At 44.3% G+C, this 20299-nt stretch overlaps 2 protein-coding genes across 3 annotated transcripts in view; one reads left to right on the top strand and one right to left on the bottom strand.

Moving 5' to 3' along the window:
• The first annotated feature begins 5625 nt into the window (after positions 1-5625).
• PCGF1 (polycomb group ring finger 1) overlaps positions 5626-20299 on the top strand; it is a 31614-nt gene continuing 16940 nt past the window's right edge. For both annotated transcript variants that reach the window (XM_076065896.1, XM_076065897.1), the window contains exons 1-3: positions 5626-5795; positions 7322-7427; positions 8366-8518. In XM_076065896.1, coding sequence (XP_075922011.1) covers positions 5652-5795; positions 7322-7427; positions 8366-8518 — 403 coding nt within the window. In that variant the 5' untranslated portion in view covers positions 5626-5651. The remainder of the gene's footprint in view (positions 5796-7321; positions 7428-8365; positions 8519-20299) is intronic.
• LOC116940754 (myogenesis-regulating glycosidase-like) lies at positions 9687-20011 on the bottom strand. Its single transcript, XM_076065769.1, has 5 exons — positions 19783-20011; positions 17618-17824; positions 16427-16551; positions 13321-13994; positions 9687-12348 (listed from the first exon to the last, which is right to left on the bottom strand). The coding sequence occupies exons 1-5, from the start codon at positions 19987-19989 to the stop codon at positions 11396-11398; spliced, it is 2166 nt and encodes a 721-aa protein (XP_075921884.1). The 5' UTR covers positions 19990-20011; the 3' UTR covers positions 9687-11395.

The following is a 20299-nucleotide window of genomic DNA, read 5'->3' as shown; positions in this document are numbered from 1 at the left end:
CTGGATTTAAAAGTAAAATATATATTGGGCGACGTTTCGGGCAAATGGCCCTTCTCCAAACTAACATAAACAGAGGCTAGAGAGTGTTGCAGAACAAGAGATGGAGATTACACTTAACACCATGGGGGAACGATGACAATGTTTTAAATGTTATGACCGGTGTTTAAATAGGCATGTAAATACAGTACAGTACTTTAAAGAAAATATTGAATATAATTACTAATATACCTCTTTGTTGAAAACGATATACATTTCGTGAATATGGGGACACTGTAGCCATTTACTTATTTAGGGAACATGATAATACATTTACAATGGCAAAACACATTGCTATGAATGTAGAGATAATATTTGCATTAACAAGGAGACCATGAAATTGAAAATTACATTTACTTAACTGTGAGGGCATGGTCATTTACATCAGTCAGGATTCATTTGCACTTAAACAATAGCATTATCAAGAATAAGTTTGTGTTAGTGGCACAATTACACCAAATTTGAGACGTTAGATTATATATCCATGTTTATATATTTCTTAGAGTGAACAAACTACACTTGGAAACCGGAGATCTGAGTTCGATTCCCGGTCACGGTTAACATCAGTGGCGAGTGACTTTTAAACTGATCCTTTGCCTCCCACCCACAGACCCGCATCATCCAGCATGGTGAAATATGGTCTAAGAATCCCCATGGGCGACACAGCACGAGAAGGCTTTCATCCAGCAGTCGATTGGCAACGGGCTGTACTAAAACCACAACATGTTTATTGGTATTGTCCACCACTCCAGAACTGTGCATTATACTCGCTGGGTCTGCGTTTATTACGTTTTGAAGATTTTTGCTCATTCGGCTCAACAGTCGTTAACATAAGTAATATACCTGCTTTAAAACGTATCCTCGTGACTATAATATCTAAATTTACATGTCTTTGTTATTTTTTTGAATGCATTCTGTAGGAGGCAGCGAAAGCGAAAGATACAGTAGTTTTTTTTGTATTAATATTGGTTTGGAAAAAATACATTTAAATGCATTTGTGTTGAGTGTAAAATAAAAACAAAACTAACTGAAATCAAACCCTTAAGAAGTGTCAAAAATAGATAACAAACTTTGCACGGAACAAAAAAGTAGTTAATATCCAGCGCTATGGAGCCTCGCGTAGTAAATCACATGTACACGCAGATCATTGGGAGCATAAAAACGGAGCAATTCAGATTCCAGGCAGCCAATTATGTGAGAAAGCGGGATTTTGTGAAGATGTGTATTTTATGTCCCGAGTTTATTTTCTCAGCAGCAACCCTAATCCGTTATTCGCACAAACCGTGGCAGCAGCAGCAGATGCAGATACTTGATGATGATCCACAAATGGAAAATGGAAAACTTTCCGGTCAGTGTACAACGACTCGGGTCACCACCCACAGAACAGACGATGGAACAATCAACGAACGCAATGCCCGATTCACAAATACGCAGGGACTACCAACACAGCGGTACAACACCACTCCGCTACGCCTGATACAATCATCTGGCTCAACGTCCTCAACGTAAAATTATAGCTGTTGCTCTGCATCAACGTCAGCCATGCAAAGAAGAAGCGTTTGAGATGAGCCAAATTCGAATACCTTGATGCAGAGCACTACACTAGAAGGAGGAGAAATGTTAAATATCAGTGATTTTATACTTTTCAAAAATAGATTATGCAGGAATATATCTGATTGGGTTACCAACTAGTCTCACGTCAAAAGTAGAACTTTTTCCTGGCAAAAAAATGAATAGAGTGAATGTTATTCAATAAAATTTGTACAAATAGGATGAATACCACGTTTTCTTCCATACATGCTTCTGAAATGTATCCTGCTGACGACCAGGATAAAATGTCAACGTCCTGAATGATGTGTTTGTTTAAACACAGTACAGTAAATTTGAGTGAAATAATTCAGGGTGCAATGAATGGCAAGAGGAATATTTCATTTGTATCAACGTAATTATTCCTTCTATTTCTAATTAAAACCCCATTTGTACTTTATACCATTTTGTGTGACAGGCCACACAGTGATGAGACTCAAGATTATTCTAAACCAGTCCAGAAGATGAATCCCTGCATTCACGAAAGCTTTAAATCGAAAAATACAGTCCAGTTTTATTCTACTCATTTGTTTTCCATTAAAACACGAGTCCAACATTTGTTTACAGTAAATGGACACATTTTTTTGTTTAGTATTATGTTTTAAACATGTTAAACCAGACCCTCATCGATTGTCGAACGCTACACTACTGTGCAGCAACGATATTCCCGCTTCAGTAAACTCAAGATTGAACTTTTCACGATTTTCTGGGTCGCGAGTAAGACTGCAGTAGGCACGCGACTAGTAGCCAAAGTAATATTGAGATGTGTACACCTGGATGTGGTGTTGTAGGTTCGGAAGTATTTTCTGTGTCCTTGACCGACTATGTTTAATTTACACGATTATCCATGTATAGACACACCACTGATGTCGAATGGCCCTCTTTCTGACTTTCTTCTGAACGGGTGATTGAATGCTGTGAACGCAATAGCTCTGCGTCTCGCATATTAATTTAAAAGACTACATAAGTGTGTAGAGAACGGTGGGAGACATGTACTGCATGATCTTTGAAATAAAATGTTTTCTATATAATTTCTCAAAATGTTTGGTCTTTATATGTGCTCTGAAGATGGGGCCATTGCCCAAATCGTCGCATATTGTATATATTTTCTATTTTCAAATTATGTGTTATTGACAAATCTGTTGAGTTTGGGAAATACATATATAGAAAAATGCGATTCTCGTTGGCAGTTGTGCACAAGAACAAACAATGTTAAAAATAAACGAACGTATCCGTAAAAAAACACTCACAATAAAAGTAACACATATAACAGTGATAGAGTATTGTATGTTTAACACGTAGGCTTTCGCGACCAATATTATTGATAATAAAGGTTTTTGGGTTAGATCGCGTTATTTATAAATGTGTCGTAACCCTCCACCACCCGACACGGCCAATCAGCAAAACAGTGTCACGTTGACAAAAGACAATTAGTTCACTACTTTAGCCCACCGGTGTGTTGAAGAGTGAATACACAACATTCGCCAGAATTCTGGCTAGAATTCTGGCGAATTGCCCGATGATGCTGGATGTAATTACTAGCGAAACGTCGTATTCAAACTGTAAATGTTGTGGATTCACTCTTCAACACACCGGTGGGCTAAAGTAGTGAACTAATTGTCTTTTGATTTAAAGCTTTCGTGACTGCAGGGATTCATATTATTGGTTCTTTCGGTAAAGTTACGTAGAAGGGAAACAATAAAATAATATTGTTTTATATTTTATTGTTTCCCTTCTACGTGACTTTACCGAAAGAACCAAGAATATATAATTGTCTTTTGTCAACGTGACACTTTTTTGCTGATTGGCCGTGTCGGGTGGTGGAGGGTTACGACACATTTATAAATAACGTGATCTAACCAAAAAACCTTTATTATGGAGAGTATTGTATATTTCACATGGAATCGTCAGCCCCAGCCTTATGTAGAACCATATGCTGACTCTAAATGAGTGGACAATATGCCTTCCATTCATATCTGTCTCTCCACATAAAGAAACAACATTTGTTTAACAAATCCCATCAGCCACACGATCTTCTGGGATTGATTTTTATTCAGCAGCAATCGCTCGACCAGTTTTCACAATCATTCTCATTAACAGTGTCTGGCTTGTCCAAACCAATGCTGGGTATTATCGACAAGGCCCTCTATTAGATATGGGTCTGAGCTCGACGCAAACCATTCACTCCCAGACGATCATGTAACTGATGGGATATGTAAATAAAGCTGACATCTTTTTACGTAGAGAGACAAATATGGATGGGTAGGCGTCGAACTAGGACCCATATCTGATAAGAGGGCTGTTGCGGTGGCTAGGAGATGTTAACTACCTCGCCTGGTATACAGGTGGTCGTGGGTTTGAGAAGCGTCTCTGACGCTTCTATATTTGGAGTGTGCGTGTCTCTCTCCCCGTGGACGTGTGGATTTTTCTCGGGGTCCTCCGGTTTTAGCCTCCACATGTAGAATCATCACGCGTTTAGATTATTTGGCTGCTACAAATTTCCACAATGATAAGCCACTCGTTGCGCTATCAATTGTGGACAGGTCGCTGCTGAAAACAAAGAGCTACAAAGCTCAGTGAGCTTTACTTAGTAAAAAAAGTAAAAAGTATTCTCTGCTTATTTATTTGATTCCTGTACTCTCCACAAACACGCTAATGGGTATCTGATGGTACTGCATTGGTAGTGGTGCACAATCACAGCAGAAACTCAACACGTTCAGTTCAGTTTCTTTATTTTGGTATAGCCCTGCGAGCCATTCGGCTCTTTAATCGGGTGCAACCGCAACAAACAAAAAAACAAAAACACGAACAAGAAAACATCTTAAAGTGACAATGTGTGTGTGCAAACAGAAAATACATTAAAAAAAAAACAGCAAACATATTCCTGGGAAAAAAAACACCGTACACCAACGCTGTGTGCATAAAATCCCAGCCTTCTGTTATCAGAATGCCCCCCGACCCATTCCCAATGGGTTTTACCCGAGCCAAAATAAAACCCAAACCGTAAATCTTTGCGCTATAAGGGCCATTGCCTGAAACGTCGCCCATTATATATGGACACCTGTGACACCCATTAGCGTGCTTGTCGAGAATATAAGTGATAAAGCAAGTAAATAAAGATGTCCATTGCTGATGTACAGCTGTAAAAATAGAAAGATGTCCATGTGTAATGGAAAGCTATGAAAAAGAGGTTTATAGCTCATCGGATTCCTCCAGGATAAATATATATTCTGATTTCCTTTTAAGACCACACTACTAACGACGAACGCATGCTTTATTTTCCATAATATTAGGGTTTTCTGTGATTAGATCACGTAAATATAAATGTGTCGTTACACCAGCCACCACCCGACACAGCCAATTAGTAAGGGTTGTCACCTAAACAGAACATGCCAATCTGTTACTAGTACAGCACACCCAATGTGTGTTGGAGAGAAAATCCACAACATTTACAATCTCCTACACAGATTTGCTCTCCAAATCCACAACATTTACAATCTCCAACACAGATGTTCTGTTTCCGTGACAGACCTTACTAATTTGACTGTCGGGTGGTGGCGGGTTTAACGACACATTTACGCGATCTAATCCACACACACACACAGAAACCTACATTGTGGCTGATATTGGTCGCGAAACCCTACACGTTAAAGCGATTTTTAAAAAAAATATATACACATGTAAATAAATTCACGAACGGAGGTAATATTTTCTCTTTTCTCTCCGCCTGATGAAGACCGCTTGTGTTGCGATCGAAACGTCGTGGGGGTTTTTTTGTTGCTTTTATTATTTTCAATTTATTTGTATTTTTAAATGTATTTATTATTTTTTTTTATTTTCTACCTACGTGACTTTACCGAAAGAACCAAAAATATGATGATTTTTTTTCAAGTCAACGGTGGTTGCTGTTCCGCGTTTGTGTATCCCCGTGTCGTTCCGGCACAGCTGGTGTTAGCGGGGGGGGTGTTGGGGGGTGTGTGTGGGGTTAGGGGGGGGGGTGCCCTTACGGCGCCGATCCGCGCTGGGAAATGCAATGGGCGATGGCGGCGGGGGTCCTGCGCCGCGCCGCCGCACGGACGCGGACAATGGCGTCCGACACTCCGCTGGCCAACGCCATGAGGCTCCGCAACCAGCTGCAGAGCGTCTACAAGCTCGACCCGCTGCGCAACGAGGTGAGGCGCTCGGAGGGGGGGGGGGGGTGTGTGGGGTTAGGGTGGGGGGAAGTGTTTCGATCCGCGCGCGGCGGCTCGCGATCGTCGACGCTGCGCGGGCCGCGGCGGAGTCCGGGCGTCGACCGAAAAGTGGGTGGTAGAGAAATCGCCTAGGCCGAGGGTCGGGCCCCCCCTCGCTTGCCTGCGCGGGCTGCCCGCGGAAGGTTGCTGCGACCCGGCAGGGACAGTGGGCCGGGTTCCCGGTGGGAAAGGGGGGTGGGGGAGTTTGAGGGAGAGGGGGACTGAGTGGCGAACGCGTGGTGGGAGAGTGTTTGTTTGTTGTTGTTGTTGTGTGCCTCCCGTGTGTTTGTGTGCGCCTCTGTTAATAGAATGTGTAAGAAGTATGACTGCGTGCGGGATAAGTGTGTTGTTCGTGGACAGTACGTGCGCATGTGTGTGCAGTGGGGAGCGGTGGCGTAGCGGTTAGCGCTACGCTGCGCTACGAAACCCGGAGACCCAAGTTCGATTCCCGCTCACGGCCAACACCGGTGACGATGTTCTGAACCGGTTCTGGCCCTCCTCTAGATCGACTCGGTCTCAACATTTTTGTTGTTATTATTTGAAGTCACTTGATTTTTTTTATTTTTCTATCTACGTGACTTTACCGAAAGAAGCAAAGAATATGAGTGTCCTGGTTGCGGTGTGTAGTAAACATCGCCACTGGGGAGACAAAGGCGGCCGGGCATGGTGCTGGCCACCCACCCCCTCGTGTGCCGTGCCGACCTTCATAGGTGCTGCTCACTAACAGCACTTGTCCCTACAGTCTGTTAATGCTATACGGGGGGTCTTTGTCTTTGTACAGTGCTTGCCACCATGAATAAATGATGCGTGCCGAATGTTGTTTCTTGTCTGGCGTATTTGCGGTATCTAATTCTGTGTATGTGTGTGGTTGTGTTGTGTATTTGTCTGTACAGTAGTCGTTACGCATGTACGTGTGTGTGTGGGGAGCGGTGGCGTAGTGGTTAGCGCGCTGCGTTGCGAACCCGGCCAACACCGGTGACGATGTTCTGAACCGGTTCTGGCCCTCCCCTAGATCGACTCAGCCTCAAGTGAGTACATGGTGCGGTGTGTAAACGTCGCTGCTAGGGAGACAAACGCGGCCGGGCGTGATTGCTGGCCACCCACCTCCCCCTCGTGCGTCGTGTTAGCCTTTAAAGCTGCTCGCTAACAACAGAGATCCATACCTGCCTTTGTAAAACATCAGTGGCGAGTGGTATCTGAATCTGTCTTGGGACTCCCAAGACACACTGACATTTTGTGTACATACTTGGTGTTATGTGAAGGGAAACAAAGGCGGACAGGTATGTTTCTGACGACACCATCTCAATGTGTGCTGTGCAGTCAGTGGAAGTGTTCCCTAACAGCACTTGCCACTGCGGTCTTAAAAGCTAACCGGGGGGGTAAATGTAGCGTCTCTGTGTGCGTTCATGCTGCGCCGATATGTTGATCGATGTTGGTAGTGAATCTTGGCTTTGTCTCGCCTACAGGAGGAGGTGAACGTGAAAATTAAGGACCTGAACGAACACATCGTGTGTATACTCTGCGCCGGGTACTTCGTGGATGCCACCACCATAACAGAATGTCTGCACACGTGTGAGTAAAGAGCTTGGGGATCTCACTTACCTTACACCACACTGGCGTGGGTTTGTAATAAGAAGCAGGAGACGTTACTCCGCTTTTACAAGGCCACTTTACATATTTGAGAGAATATGTTAAGACCCGTCTAAATTCTGTCTATATCCTCCAGTATAAATGCGGATTATGATATTCCTGCTTTTGTATGTGATATTCCCACATACAAAAGCAGGTGCTCACTAGAAGTATTTTTGTTGTTTTATACTTTTACGTGACTTTACCGAATTGAACCAAAGAGTATGGATCCTTGCAGTCACGAAAGCTTCAAATCTAGAATTGCACACTAGAACTTTCATGTGTTTTTTTCATTGCTTCAAAACTGCCAGACAAGGAGAGCACAACACATTAGCGATGATGGCCAGTGGTCAAAACTAACAAAGGGGTGGAAGCTAAAGAGGGATACATCTTCTGAGAATGTCCGAGGAGGAAATGGAGTGATTCAATTGGCTCGTGCAGGAAACCCTGAGAGGTGGAAGGCCTTCATCCAGCATAGCTAATGGATGATCATGGGACATGTATGCCGATTGTGAGTGGGATACATTTAAACATTTGATAGAACTTTCGATTTAGAGTGTAGATTATTTTAAACCCTCTTATTAATTCACATTAACAGCAAATCTAGGAACAAAAAAAACTACGCGAAAACCGATTGTGGTTTTTGTAGAAGACAGGTGTGTGTGCGAGCAGGGTTGAGTGCTTTATTATACTTAGGTAAAGTTTTCCGACTATCCTATACACAAAAAAATAATTACGTCCTTCATTTAAAGAGGTGAAAACCAAGTTAACTACAATGTGTTGTAAAAATAGAGAACTGACATTTCAGCTCTGTTTCCACCAACATACATAGATGTGAGTGTAATTCGTTTGCCATTGTTTTTTTGTGTTTGCTGAGGTAGTCTGCAAGAGCTGCATTGTGAAATATCTGCAGACAAGCAAGCACTGCCCCATGTGCAACATCAAGATCCACGAGACACAGCCCCTTCTTAACCTCAAGCTGGACCGGGTGATGCAGGAGATCGTGTACAAGTTGGTGCCCGGCCTGCAGAACGGTGAGCTGCTGTGGCGGTGCTTCTGACAAGATGTTTTCGCTCGTGCTGGGTTTTTTTTTTGCTCTCTTTGTTTAATTTGTGTTCCAGTTGTGCATCTGGCCAAATCACTCAGAATGGGCCTGGTGTTGTCAGATCACGGATCCTGGATAGTGCTTGGAAGGGTGACCACCATGCATAAAATAGGTATTGTAGGCCGCTTCAGGGCTGTGTTGTCAGCCGGGGGCAGTGCAGAAAAGTCCACTATACTGTGCAGTGCTCCAATGTTTCTGCTCCCCTGCCTTGACCAACACTCACTGACCAATAGGGTGATTGATTGCCAATTAAGCCCCATCACCTGCATGGTGAGTGGCCTTCTTCTGTGTAGCATGTAAGCTTATGAAACTATCTTAATACTGTGAGAAGGGGACTACTGCCACTTTGATGATATAAACCTTTGATTTTTTGGCAAGTTATTGTGGGTGTAACGAGGCATCGATTTGTTGATTAATATTGATTCTTAAGCTCACGGAGCTTGTATTGAATCTCGCGTGGAGGAATACATTTTTAAAAGTATATGTTCTCTGTAATGGGATCATGTGACCCTTCTTGGCACTCTCGGCCACTATGTTCACTAATATGTATATTTTAAAAAATCGATATGTTCATTGAATCATAGAATCATGTATGTAAACCCATACAATTTATATGACAAATTATCATTAGTTTGCTTGTTTATCCATAAAATCCTCCCTGAGTCTCAAGACTTTTTCAGGAGGGTCCTGCCAAGTATTCGATGTTGCTACCTGTCATCTCAATTGCGTAATTTGCAGATCAATTTTTTTCAGCATTTAAATGTTTGGCCACTATCAGTTACATCACTTCGCATTTTTTTTGCTATGAGAGGAAACCGGAGAACTCAAAATAAACCTATACAGAACAGTGGGAGAACATACAAACTTGGCATAGAAAGGTGCCCAAGTCAGAAATTGAACCATGGCCCTTCTTGCTTTAGGGCACAAGTACTAGGACTGCACCACCCTGCCACCCAAATGGCATTAAATAGGTAAAGAATACAAATTGCATGAAATAGGTGGTGTGTTTATGATAAAACTCATACATACAGTGAGGGAAAAAAGTATTTGATCCCCTGCTGACAAAGAAATGATCAGTCTATAATTTTAATGGTATGTTTATTTGAACAGTGAGAGACAGAATAACAACAAAAAACTCTAGAAAAACGCATGTAAAAAATGTTATAAATTGATTTACATTCAATTGTGTTACCAAGTGTGTTACCAATTGTTTTCTTGGTGACTATGGTCCCAGCTGCCTTGAGATCATTGACAAGATCCTCCCGTGTAGTTCTGGGCTGATTTCTCACCGTCCTCATGATCATTGCAACTCCACGAGGAGAGATCTTGCATGGAGCCCCAGGCCAAGGGAGATTGACAGTTATTTTGTGTTTCTTCCATTTGCGAATAATCGCACCAACTGTTGTCACCTCACCAAGCTGCTTGGCAATGATCTTGTAGCCCATTCCAGCCTTGTGTAGGTCTACAATCTTGTCCCTGACATCCTTGGAGAGCTCTTTGGTCTTGGCCATGGTGGAGAGTTTGGAATCTGATTGATTGATTGCTTCTGTGGACAGGCGTCTCTTATACAGGTAACAAACTGAGAATAGGAGCACTCCCTTTTAAGAGTGCTCCTAATCTCAGCTCGTTACCTGTATAAAAGACACCTGGGAGCCATAAATCTTTCTGATTGAGAGGGGTTCAAATACTTATTTCCCTCATTAAAATGCAAATCAATTTATAACATTTTTCACATGCGTTTTTCTGGTTTTTTTGTTGATATTCTGTCTCTCACTGTTCAAATAAACCTACCATTAAAATTATAGACTGATCATTTATTTGTCAGTGGGCAAACGTACAAAATCAGCAGGGGATCAAATGCTTTTTTCCCTCACTGTACATACATCAATAGAGGTACGTAGCTCGATCTGGTTTGTTTATGGTAGAGGCAACTGTGGTGTTTGCAACATCCAAAGCTAATTGCTGTCATCATATCATATAGACATTTAAGTCCATGCATTAGAATACATTGCAGAAATAATAACATAATTAGTTTGGTACTAATTTATTTGACGAAACTTGGCACTTAATAAAACCAATATACCATCAAACCCAAAAGTAAGTTGGCTTAAGTTTTTACGATTCTTGGATTGGATAAATTTTTTTATTGGATGTTTTTAGCATCCAATCAGTTTAGAGATATGCATGTAGGTTGCAGGCATTTGTTGTGCTTTGTTGATGAAGAAAAAAAAGTATTTTTACAATGTACATACACTGGACATGATTACCAAAAGTGTCCCCCTGGTGATACAAGAAACATTTTATAACAGTGTAGTGCATTATAGCGTCTCGAGTGGCCGCAGAGGTCATGCGAGCTTCTCACGCACGATAGGATGAATGCATGGTAAGCTGAAGAATCATTGTTGCATCATTACACCCCTGCTATATAGTAGGCATGTAACAATGCGCTCACTCATCGATGAACACCAAATAGGTTTGATTCATACATGTTGTCATTGGTTTATATGTGACCTCTGCAGCCTTTACAGGTGCTACATTTGTAAAAAAGTGCCTTATGAGTTCAAGTCATTATTAATCACCACAGTTTTAAAATTGAGTGAAATGACGATGCCAAATCGTGATAAATTATCAAATAACGAGGGTGGGCAAACCGTTACGTACCAAGCACACAAAATAGGCATGCTCTTGTGCGATTTACATGATGGAAAAAAAAATAACAATAGGCTTTACCCTTTCTGGAAAAAAGGTCCCAGAGATATAACTGCTCTACCCGAGCCGTTTATGCACTACGTCTCCACCACTGTGACTACACCCTGGTAAACCAAGGGATCTTGTCGATGGGGACGGGATAGTCGAGCAACCAGCCGCCGCCGGCCACGCGCTCGCCGGTCATCTCGTCGCGCCACGTCAGCGCCGGCCCCGGCACGTAGACGTCGCGCTTCAAGGCGCCCTTGCGCACGACGGGGGCCACCAGCACGCGGTCTCCGATCAGAAACTCGTCGTCGCTGGTGAGCGCCTCGTGGCCGCGTGGCTCCAGCCACCAGATGGGCCGGATGACCGGCGATCCCGTGCGCACGGCCTCATGCGCGAAGTGCACGATGTGGTCCGACACGATGGTCTCGTGCAGCGCGGCGTAATGGCGCGAGATTCCCACCACGTCGTGCGTGGAGTTACCGGCGTACTGCCAGGGAGAGATGGAGAACTGCATGACCGGCATGAAGGCGGTGACTTCGAGCCAGCGGATGTACAGTTCCTCTTCGGGCCGGAAGTCGGTGCCGTGGAAGCCGCCCTCGTAGGCGTTGCCGCCGATCATGTCCGGCAGGATGAACGGGTAGCCGAGCACGCTGAAGGTGAGGGCCGTGGGCACGAGCGTGAGCAGCCCCTTGCTGTAGCCCCAGTTGGAGTCCTTGTCCATCATGCGGTAGAAGACGGGCAGGCGCTGGCCTTGCCATCCGGCACGCAGCTCGACCTGGCCTCCGAAGCGTGCCGCCGTCTCGGCGTACAGCTTGGTGTAAATGCCGGGGTTCACCATTGGCGCGCGCGTCACGAAGCGCGGAGGGAGGTAGTTGATCTCGCCCGCGTCGAACTTGAAGGAGTCGATGCCGTAGGTGGTGCGGACGTGCTCCAGCTTGGCGACGTACCAGGAGCGCGCCAGCGCGTTGGTCATGTCGACGGTCGCACCTATTCCGTTCCACCACCTCAGCAGGCCCGGCACGTGGTTTTTTTCGGCCTTGATGAAGTAGCCTCTGTCTGCCCCTTCTACACGCGCAAACGAGAACGCACGGTATATACGAGCGTGCAGATCCAGAATTGATAATTGTGCATGCCTGTGGAAGTTGTTAGTTACATATCAAGGGCATTATGCAAGTCAATGGCAGTATGTCAAATCCAGGTGAGCTACTAATTATTATCATTCATAGTATAGCATATGGTTTGCTGTTTTGGAGCATCATTGGTATTATAGTCATAAATAATCCTACATCCGTGTCTCCACAAAAATACAATGTGTAAAAAAGTATTACTTGTAAAAATGAAAAGAAACCTTTAATAATTTTCCTGCTATATGTAAAACCATAGATTTGTTTAAATATTTGCTATTACCTTGTTCCCTCAATACTAAAAACAGTCACAGAAAACCAGTAGTCGTCCTCACCGGCAAATCTGTGATAACATCACAACAAAACTAATGGAATCTACAAGATTCCTTTAACATTCACACACACAATCTAATTCACATCTTTGTTTTTTAGCCAGGTGTGTCCAGGTTGGCGACCTGCAATTGTTTTTGCACATGGCACACCACATCCAGTATACCTATCGCTATGGCTGCGGATACCAGTCAGGTGCCTACTGCAGTCTAGGAGCTCCACGGTGGCGAGATGTTAACTACCTCGCCTGGTATACAGGAGGTTTTGGGTTCGATCCCAACCCTGGTGCCTGTATATTTGGAGTTTGAATGTTCTTCCTGTGGTCGCATGGATTTTTTACCGGATCCTCCGGCTTTTTTCCCCACATTTAAAAACATGTGTTTTATAGAGTATTTGGCTCCTTTACATTTCCACATTATAAGCCACTTCATTGAGCTATCATTTGTGGCCAGGTCACTTCTGGAAAAAGCTATATAGCTCAGTGGGCCTTACCTGGTAAAATAAAAAAATTGTCGTAGTAAATAGTTATCAGCGACCCAAAGTGCATTTCCGTGTGGACGTAAGCCCCCGGTTACACCGTCACCTTTAAAACTGGGCGAGTCCGTGTTGATGAAGGGCGTGACCCACGTGGTGACGCGGAAGCCCATCGCCTTGAGCTCACGCACCATCCCCGCTGCGTCCGGGAATTTGACGGGGTCGAAGGTGAAGTCTCCGTAGTGCGTCTCGTAGCCGTCGTCGATCTCCAGCTGGCTGTTGCCGAAGTTGTTGGCGAGGATCTCGCGCGCGTAGCCTAGCACGCTGCTCTGGTTGATGCCCACCTTGTAGCGCGCCCACGTCGACCAGACGGGTCGCCGGATCATCCGCTCGTCGGGCACGTCCGTGGGCCTGCCCAGCCGCTCGGAGACCACGTGGGCGTGCGTACTCACGATGTCCGGCCCCGAGCACGTGGCGTAGCGCAGGCTGGGCGGCGGCACGCCCCCCGCGTCCCACGCGCCAGCCGCGGGGTATGGGTAGGGGGCGTTGCGGTAGGAGCCCTTGAGGCAGATGCGGCCGTCGCCGTTGCCATTGATGCTGGCGTGGAGTGGGCTGGTGGCGTCCCCCCATAGCGCCGCGCCCGCCGAGGAGAGCCAGTAGCGCTCGAGCAGAGAACCGTACTGCTGCTCGTCCGAGAACATGTCGCCCGACAGGTAGAAGGACATGGTCTTGTTCCACGAGTTGATGGGCCACCGCTGCGAGTACATCTCCGCAGCACCGTACCTGGTTGGGAGAGAAGAAGGCTGCCGTTTGTTAACGGGCCATCCACTGTGGATTCATTATATCACATCAGCTGTAAATTTAACTGTTCGCTTCTTTTTTTTGGCGTGGATATATGGAAATGTGGCTGGACCGGGAGAGCTGGGGACAGCTTGAGTATACAAGACTGGGCTTTAAATAACATTTAGATATATATGCGTATATACGGGTATATATATACAGTAGTCCCTTGGTTAACAGTGACATCGATTAACGGTTATGTGGTGAACGTTTTGACTCCCATAGGATCCCATGGTTTCGACGAATGTAAACATTTTGAGAAACAGTGTTTCTGTTATGCACGCGGACGCCAATTTCGACCAATCCGAGCGCTCGTAAGTGGGCTGAGCATGCCATGGCCAATCAGCGACGCCCGTTTATGAGTGTATAGACCCCGAATGGCTTTGTTTACGTTATGTTTTCTGTTTTGGCAGTGGAAACAGCTCTCTTGCAGACTCCGTGCTTTTTCCTTTTTTTTCCAACTCATAAGTAAATTCGATTAACAGTTATTTCGGTTAACAGTAGTTTTCGTGGAAAGGATTAAAAACGCTAACCGAGGGACTACTGAAAACACTTTCTGTGTGTGCGTATACTCTGATTGCTAGAGTTGAGACCACAAATGTTACTATTCAGACCACCGGCACTACCACTGGAGCCACCCGCACTGCAGAGACTGTGTGCTGCACGTGGTTTTTCCTGTCAGGGCTGAGTTTTTTTTATTGAATATGCTATCCAAATGTACCGAGACGTTAACGTGAGACACGCCCATAGAGGAATCGTGATTCCTGCAGTAACCAACCAGGGTGGAATTGTAGGAATCGAATGCGATTCTTGTTGGAATCGAATACGATTCTTGTTGGAATCGCCCAACTCTATTGACAGTCATTATTTATATTGGCATTCAACACCAGAGCAGAACATGGACAGCTCGTAAACATCGCCGTGAGTGGTTTCAAATTTCCCTTTGATTTATTTCGGTGTTCTCATATATTTTTTTTATAATTATACAGAAACACAAGGACATAGAGCCCCTTGCTGCCAGCTGTCTGGCGGTAAGATTAAAAACAAACGTTGGCAGTGCTTGTTTGCTTAACAGTAAAAGTGAATTGCGCTTGCAAGAGATGCCTATGATTTTAATGTTGCTGACTGAAGCAAAGAAACCTTCGCCTCACAGTTACCAGGTTAAATTTGTTAATATCGACATGAACGTTAAGTTGAAATTTGCTTGACTAATTTTGCGAACATTTCTGCGTGAGAAAAAACCAAATAAAACAGTTGGTAGTGCCACGAGCATTGGTGTCGAACCAAAATAACAAAGAAGAGCTCTTTTTTTTATTCTGTAAAAAAAAAACTCAACATTTCAAGCACTGCGACGCACGTGATGAACCTCGTCGAGACAGCGGTCCCTAATAAGTCACGGTGACGAAGCAGTCCTTAAAGAGCCACGTGCGACTCAGGAGAGAGCCGCACGTTGCCGACCTCGTTGGCGTAGAAGTAGCGACGGAACATGCTTTGCCACCGTCTTCATTGATGCTGATTCACAGCCGCCACAATGTACGCAAGGGGAAATGTATAATTTGGTTCGGTATATTGGACCAAATCGCCCGCATTGTGTCCAATCTCAGAAGATGAACATTAAAAATAAACACATTTTTTTTTATTTGACCAGGTTAGGTCCACTGAGCTACATGGCTTCTTTTTCAGAAGCGACCTGGCCACAAATTAAAGCTCAGAGAAGTGGCTTATCATGTGGGAAACTTATAACGGCCAAATACTCAAAAACACATGTTGATTCTAAATGTGGAGGGAAAACCCAGAGGACCTGGAGAAAAATCCATGCAACCACGGAGAGAAACATGCAAGCTCCAAATATACAGGCATCAGGGTCGGAATCGAACCCACGACTTCCTGTATACCGAGCGAGGTAGTAAACATCTCGCCACTTTAGCGCCCTAAACTAAGCAGGGTGTAGCCTGAACAGTGCCTGCATCGGTGATAACCGTGCAAAATTGAAACAGCTGTTGACGGCTGCTGCTGCTGCTGCAGGGCTATGTTGTCAGCAGGGGGCAGTGTAGCAAAATGCACTATTGTGCAGTACTATGCTCCAAAGTCTGTGCTCCATTCATCCACCAATCAGCACTGATCAGCGTGATGAGGTACAGTCAATTAACCCCCATGACCCGCACGGGTGTGGGGAGGCCCTCATCCAGCAGTGGATTGGCAGAAGGGCTGTGCGTGTACGTGTGTGTCCCGTTAGCATTGCACGTACATTTCTCACTGAGGGATGTCACATGGTCTGCCTTTGCAATCATTGCAATATATGTTTTTAGTCATGCTTGTGTTTTCACGGTTGTACATTCTTATCGCATGGCACTATGAACACGTGGCATCCTTACCAGTGTGCGTTGGCCATGCTGAAGCAGTCCAAGGGCTCAAAGTCCTCGCTGGTCGTCTCCCAGTGGAACTCGTGGCAGGAGATGTTTGATGTGGTCGAGTGGTTCACACTTATTCCTAGTTTCACCTGTCCGTCAAACACATGTAATTATAAACTACCTTTTGCCATATTTACCATCGGTGTTGTGTAAAAATTTTTTTTTAAACATAATGATACTCACGTGAATTATAATGCAACTTCTTATTTTAATCCAGAAAGTATCTGTAGGTGACAACTTCTTAATGTTTTTTAGGAATGTTCTGCATTGGGATGTTTGGAAAATTCCATTTGACAGTTTATTAGGTGTCAAAGAGGAGTAACCTATAGGAAACCCACACTATCAAAGGGTTGGACACTAAACATGTCCACACAGATTGGTGAATATGCTCACTTGTTGTACCGTAAAACATTTTTTGGCCACCTAATTAACCAATCCATGCCTCAAAAGTACTTGAGTAGAGGTGAGCTCGTCTCAAATATCATTACATTTCAGCTCAAATTAAATTTACGTGATACAAGTTACGCATGACTGGTCACCTGCTTTCTAATTGCTTTAACTTAGTTGAACTTCTGATTTGGTCTATTTGCACACGTTTATTGCTTTTGGCATTGTGTCACGAGATAAATTATCCATTCGGATTTCTCGCAAAGCAGTGCAACCCTTTATGTTAAGAGACCGGTCCACAGAAGAACATATTACAGAGCTACCTTTTAGATCCTTTCCAGCGATCTCTGGGGAACACGTTTGGGGTGGCCTCAAACTCAAGTTTTTATATAAGTTACGAGCATATACTTGATTATAATTGCGCACGTTATTATCCTCATAGCCTTTTTAGAACATTCAAGTTTGCAGCACGACGCATCTGTGTATATATATTAGATGGGAGGAGGCCACCTGTGTGACATAGGGTCCTGTAAAATCAATCAATGTATTTGTTACACGGAAAGTCCTGTGTAGCAAGTTAGCCAGCAAGTTTGCAAGGTAGATCCGCGGTGCATCAGCACAGAACAAGAACAACACCGTCGTCGGAGTGATGCATACAGTGGAACAGGCAACGACGGAGCAGAACGCGTCAGAAGAGGTGCAGGCAAAAATCCCAGCGGGTGTTTTTTTTTGCAAGCGTCGACCCCTAAGCAAGCAGATGCCCCTTGCCTTAGCCTGCGGGCCGATCCACTCCCAGCAGGCAACTGTGCCGGCACCAGGTGCCTCGCTGCAGGCCGTGGGGAGGACCTGGTCCCAGGCGGCGCCCCGCGGCACGCCCAGGCTCCCCGACAGAACGACGTTGCCCTCAATGTTTCGCAGCAGGAAGGAGCCGTTGGCCTTCAGCTCCAGCTCGGCCGTGTTCACCAGCTGAACGTTCTGCTCGAGACACAGGTGTAATGAATTTACTCAACTTTGAAACATTTTTTTTTATTTTACCTGGGAAGGCCCACTGAGCTATATAGTTATTTTTCAGAAGTGACCTGACCACAAATGATATCTCAAATACTGTATAACACATGTTTCTGAATGTGGAGGGAAAACCGGAGAACCTGGATAAAAATCCACATGACCACGGGGAGAGAGACGCTGCAAACTTCAAATATACAGGCATCAGGGTTGCGATTGAACCCACGACCTCTTGTATACCAGGCGAGGTAGCTAACATCTCGCAAAGCGCGACCCCCCCTCTTTCAGCATCGTCATCATCACGCCTCATCGATCTACTGCTTGGTAATCGGAAAATGTAAATTAAATTAACCTAAAAGCTCATACACTTGTACCCGTTGTTAGCCACGATCTCTCCACTGATGGATGAGGGCTATATCGTCAATTTGTCGCCATCTCTTACGTTCCTGTGGTACAACAATCCACCAAACACCTGCACACAAGCTGATATTGTCGCTCGATCTCTGCAGTGGATGTCTTCTCGGACATGTTCCTTTCTTTGGCTGCCACCTAGTCGTTAGTCTCGAACACCGGACATCGTCTCTCCTTGCAATGTGTGCTTCCCAAACCACTTACTTTTCAGTCAATTGTTTGTGTAATTTGTGAAATGTTATCTGATCTTACGTTTGTCTGCTTTGTCTCTGTTTCTTCGTGTGCTTTTTAGCATGTGTTAATATCTGTGTCAATGTCCACGTGTTTCTATTGCATATGTCGTAGCAGGTAATGTAATAATAATAATGCACTTTATTTGTTTAGGAAGATTCGCCGAGTCTTGGAACTCTTTTTGAGGATGGTTCTGCATTGGGATGTTTGGCAAGTCCTGTTAATGAGTTTTTGGCATGGAGGATTCACTTTATTGCATCGCAGCCCCAGATCAAGTGAATTTCAATACGCAATGCACTATTCAATGCATTTTAGATTTATACAGCATGTACATGCAATCGCTTCTCCAGATGCTTCACAATAAACAAAACAAACATTTAATCTATATTTACATGAACATTCATAAATGCACTAACACTCGCCAATGCACTAAACTACTCACTCGCACTCGCTCCATCAGAGGTGTGGTTCGCCCGGCTGCGTTGATTTATTCCGAAGCTACATTCAAACATTTTTTTTATATCTGCATTCTTCAAAGATTGACATTTTTTAAAAATAAACTTTATTCCTGGAGCATACATTTAATTTTCCCATTCATTCGCAGCCACAGGGCTCATGTGCGTGCAAACAGAGACGTTTTAAACAGAATATTCTTTGGGTCTTTCGGTAAAGCCACGTAGATAGAACAAATAATACAACAATATCACGACGTTTCCATCGCAACACGAGCAATCGTCATCGGGTGAAAAATATAGCGGGAGAGCTGCTGATATTTTTTATTATTTACCGATAGACGCAAAGCTATTGAATTCCTGCAGTCATGAAGGCTTTTAAGTCAAGATTTTTTTAACAGCAGTTAAAAAAATCCATGCATAATTTTTGATAACCAATATCATGAGTAACGACGTGGATACAACACTATTAAAAGTCTTCCTAATCAAAGCCTAACAATATTCAGAGTAGAGTTTAACAGTGACATTGCATTTTTCGATTTAAAGCTTTCGTGACTGCAAGGATTCATCTTCTTTGGTTCTTTCGGTAAAGTCACGTAGAATGAGAATAAAATAATAAATTGATAAAATAAAATAACACAATAATATTCTCACGACGTTTCGGCCACAACACAAGCGGCCTTCATCAGGTGAAGGGACGAGACTGTCTCATTCTACGTGACTTTACCGAAAGAACCAAAGAAGAAAAGAAAAAGTGACATTGCAATAAGTCACGATTAAGCAAACAATTGGAATCTGAACACAGAAGCGTGGTGACTGTTCTGCTTTACGTACCTCGTCTGCGGTTTCCTTTTTAGCGCTTGGATCGAAGGCAATGAAATACCACAAGAGCACAGCGATGACGACCACGACCGTCACGTTCATGATGACAGCGAGCACGTTCATAGCGCTTGAAGACTTTTTGGCACCCATGTTCATTTTTAAAGGCGACACCATCTCCCGGCTGAAGTCTGCTGTCCCGAAAAGATGACTGCCAAACATTCGTTTACCATAGCTGCCACAACTCGGAAGGGGCGGGGGGAAAAAAAACCCGTGCCAGGTCCTACTTACACATTAACAAACCAATAGCAATTCGTGAAATCTTAATGGCCCACTCTGAAGCAGATATGACAATCGAAAAGAGGTTGGGTGTTCCAAAGGTAGAGTTTACGTCACCGTCATTTGTGGCTGACCAGCCGGCTTAACCGTTTGGTTGTGATTGTTTTCACTTGAAATGGATTCGTCCCGCCTCTCGGCTATTTGGTCTTCGTGAGGCTTAATGTGACTCGCAGTAGTAGTCAGTGTGTTTTTG

This window comes from Petromyzon marinus, chromosome 9 (genome assembly GCF_048934315.1).
Source record: "Petromyzon marinus isolate PM22_M1 ecotype Great Lakes invasive population chromosome 9, UKy_Petmar_22M1.pri1.0, whole genome shotgun sequence".
NCBI lineage: Eukaryota > Metazoa > Chordata > Hyperoartia > Petromyzontiformes > Petromyzontidae > Petromyzon > Petromyzon marinus.
This window is presented reverse-complemented; position numbering and strand designations above follow the sequence as displayed.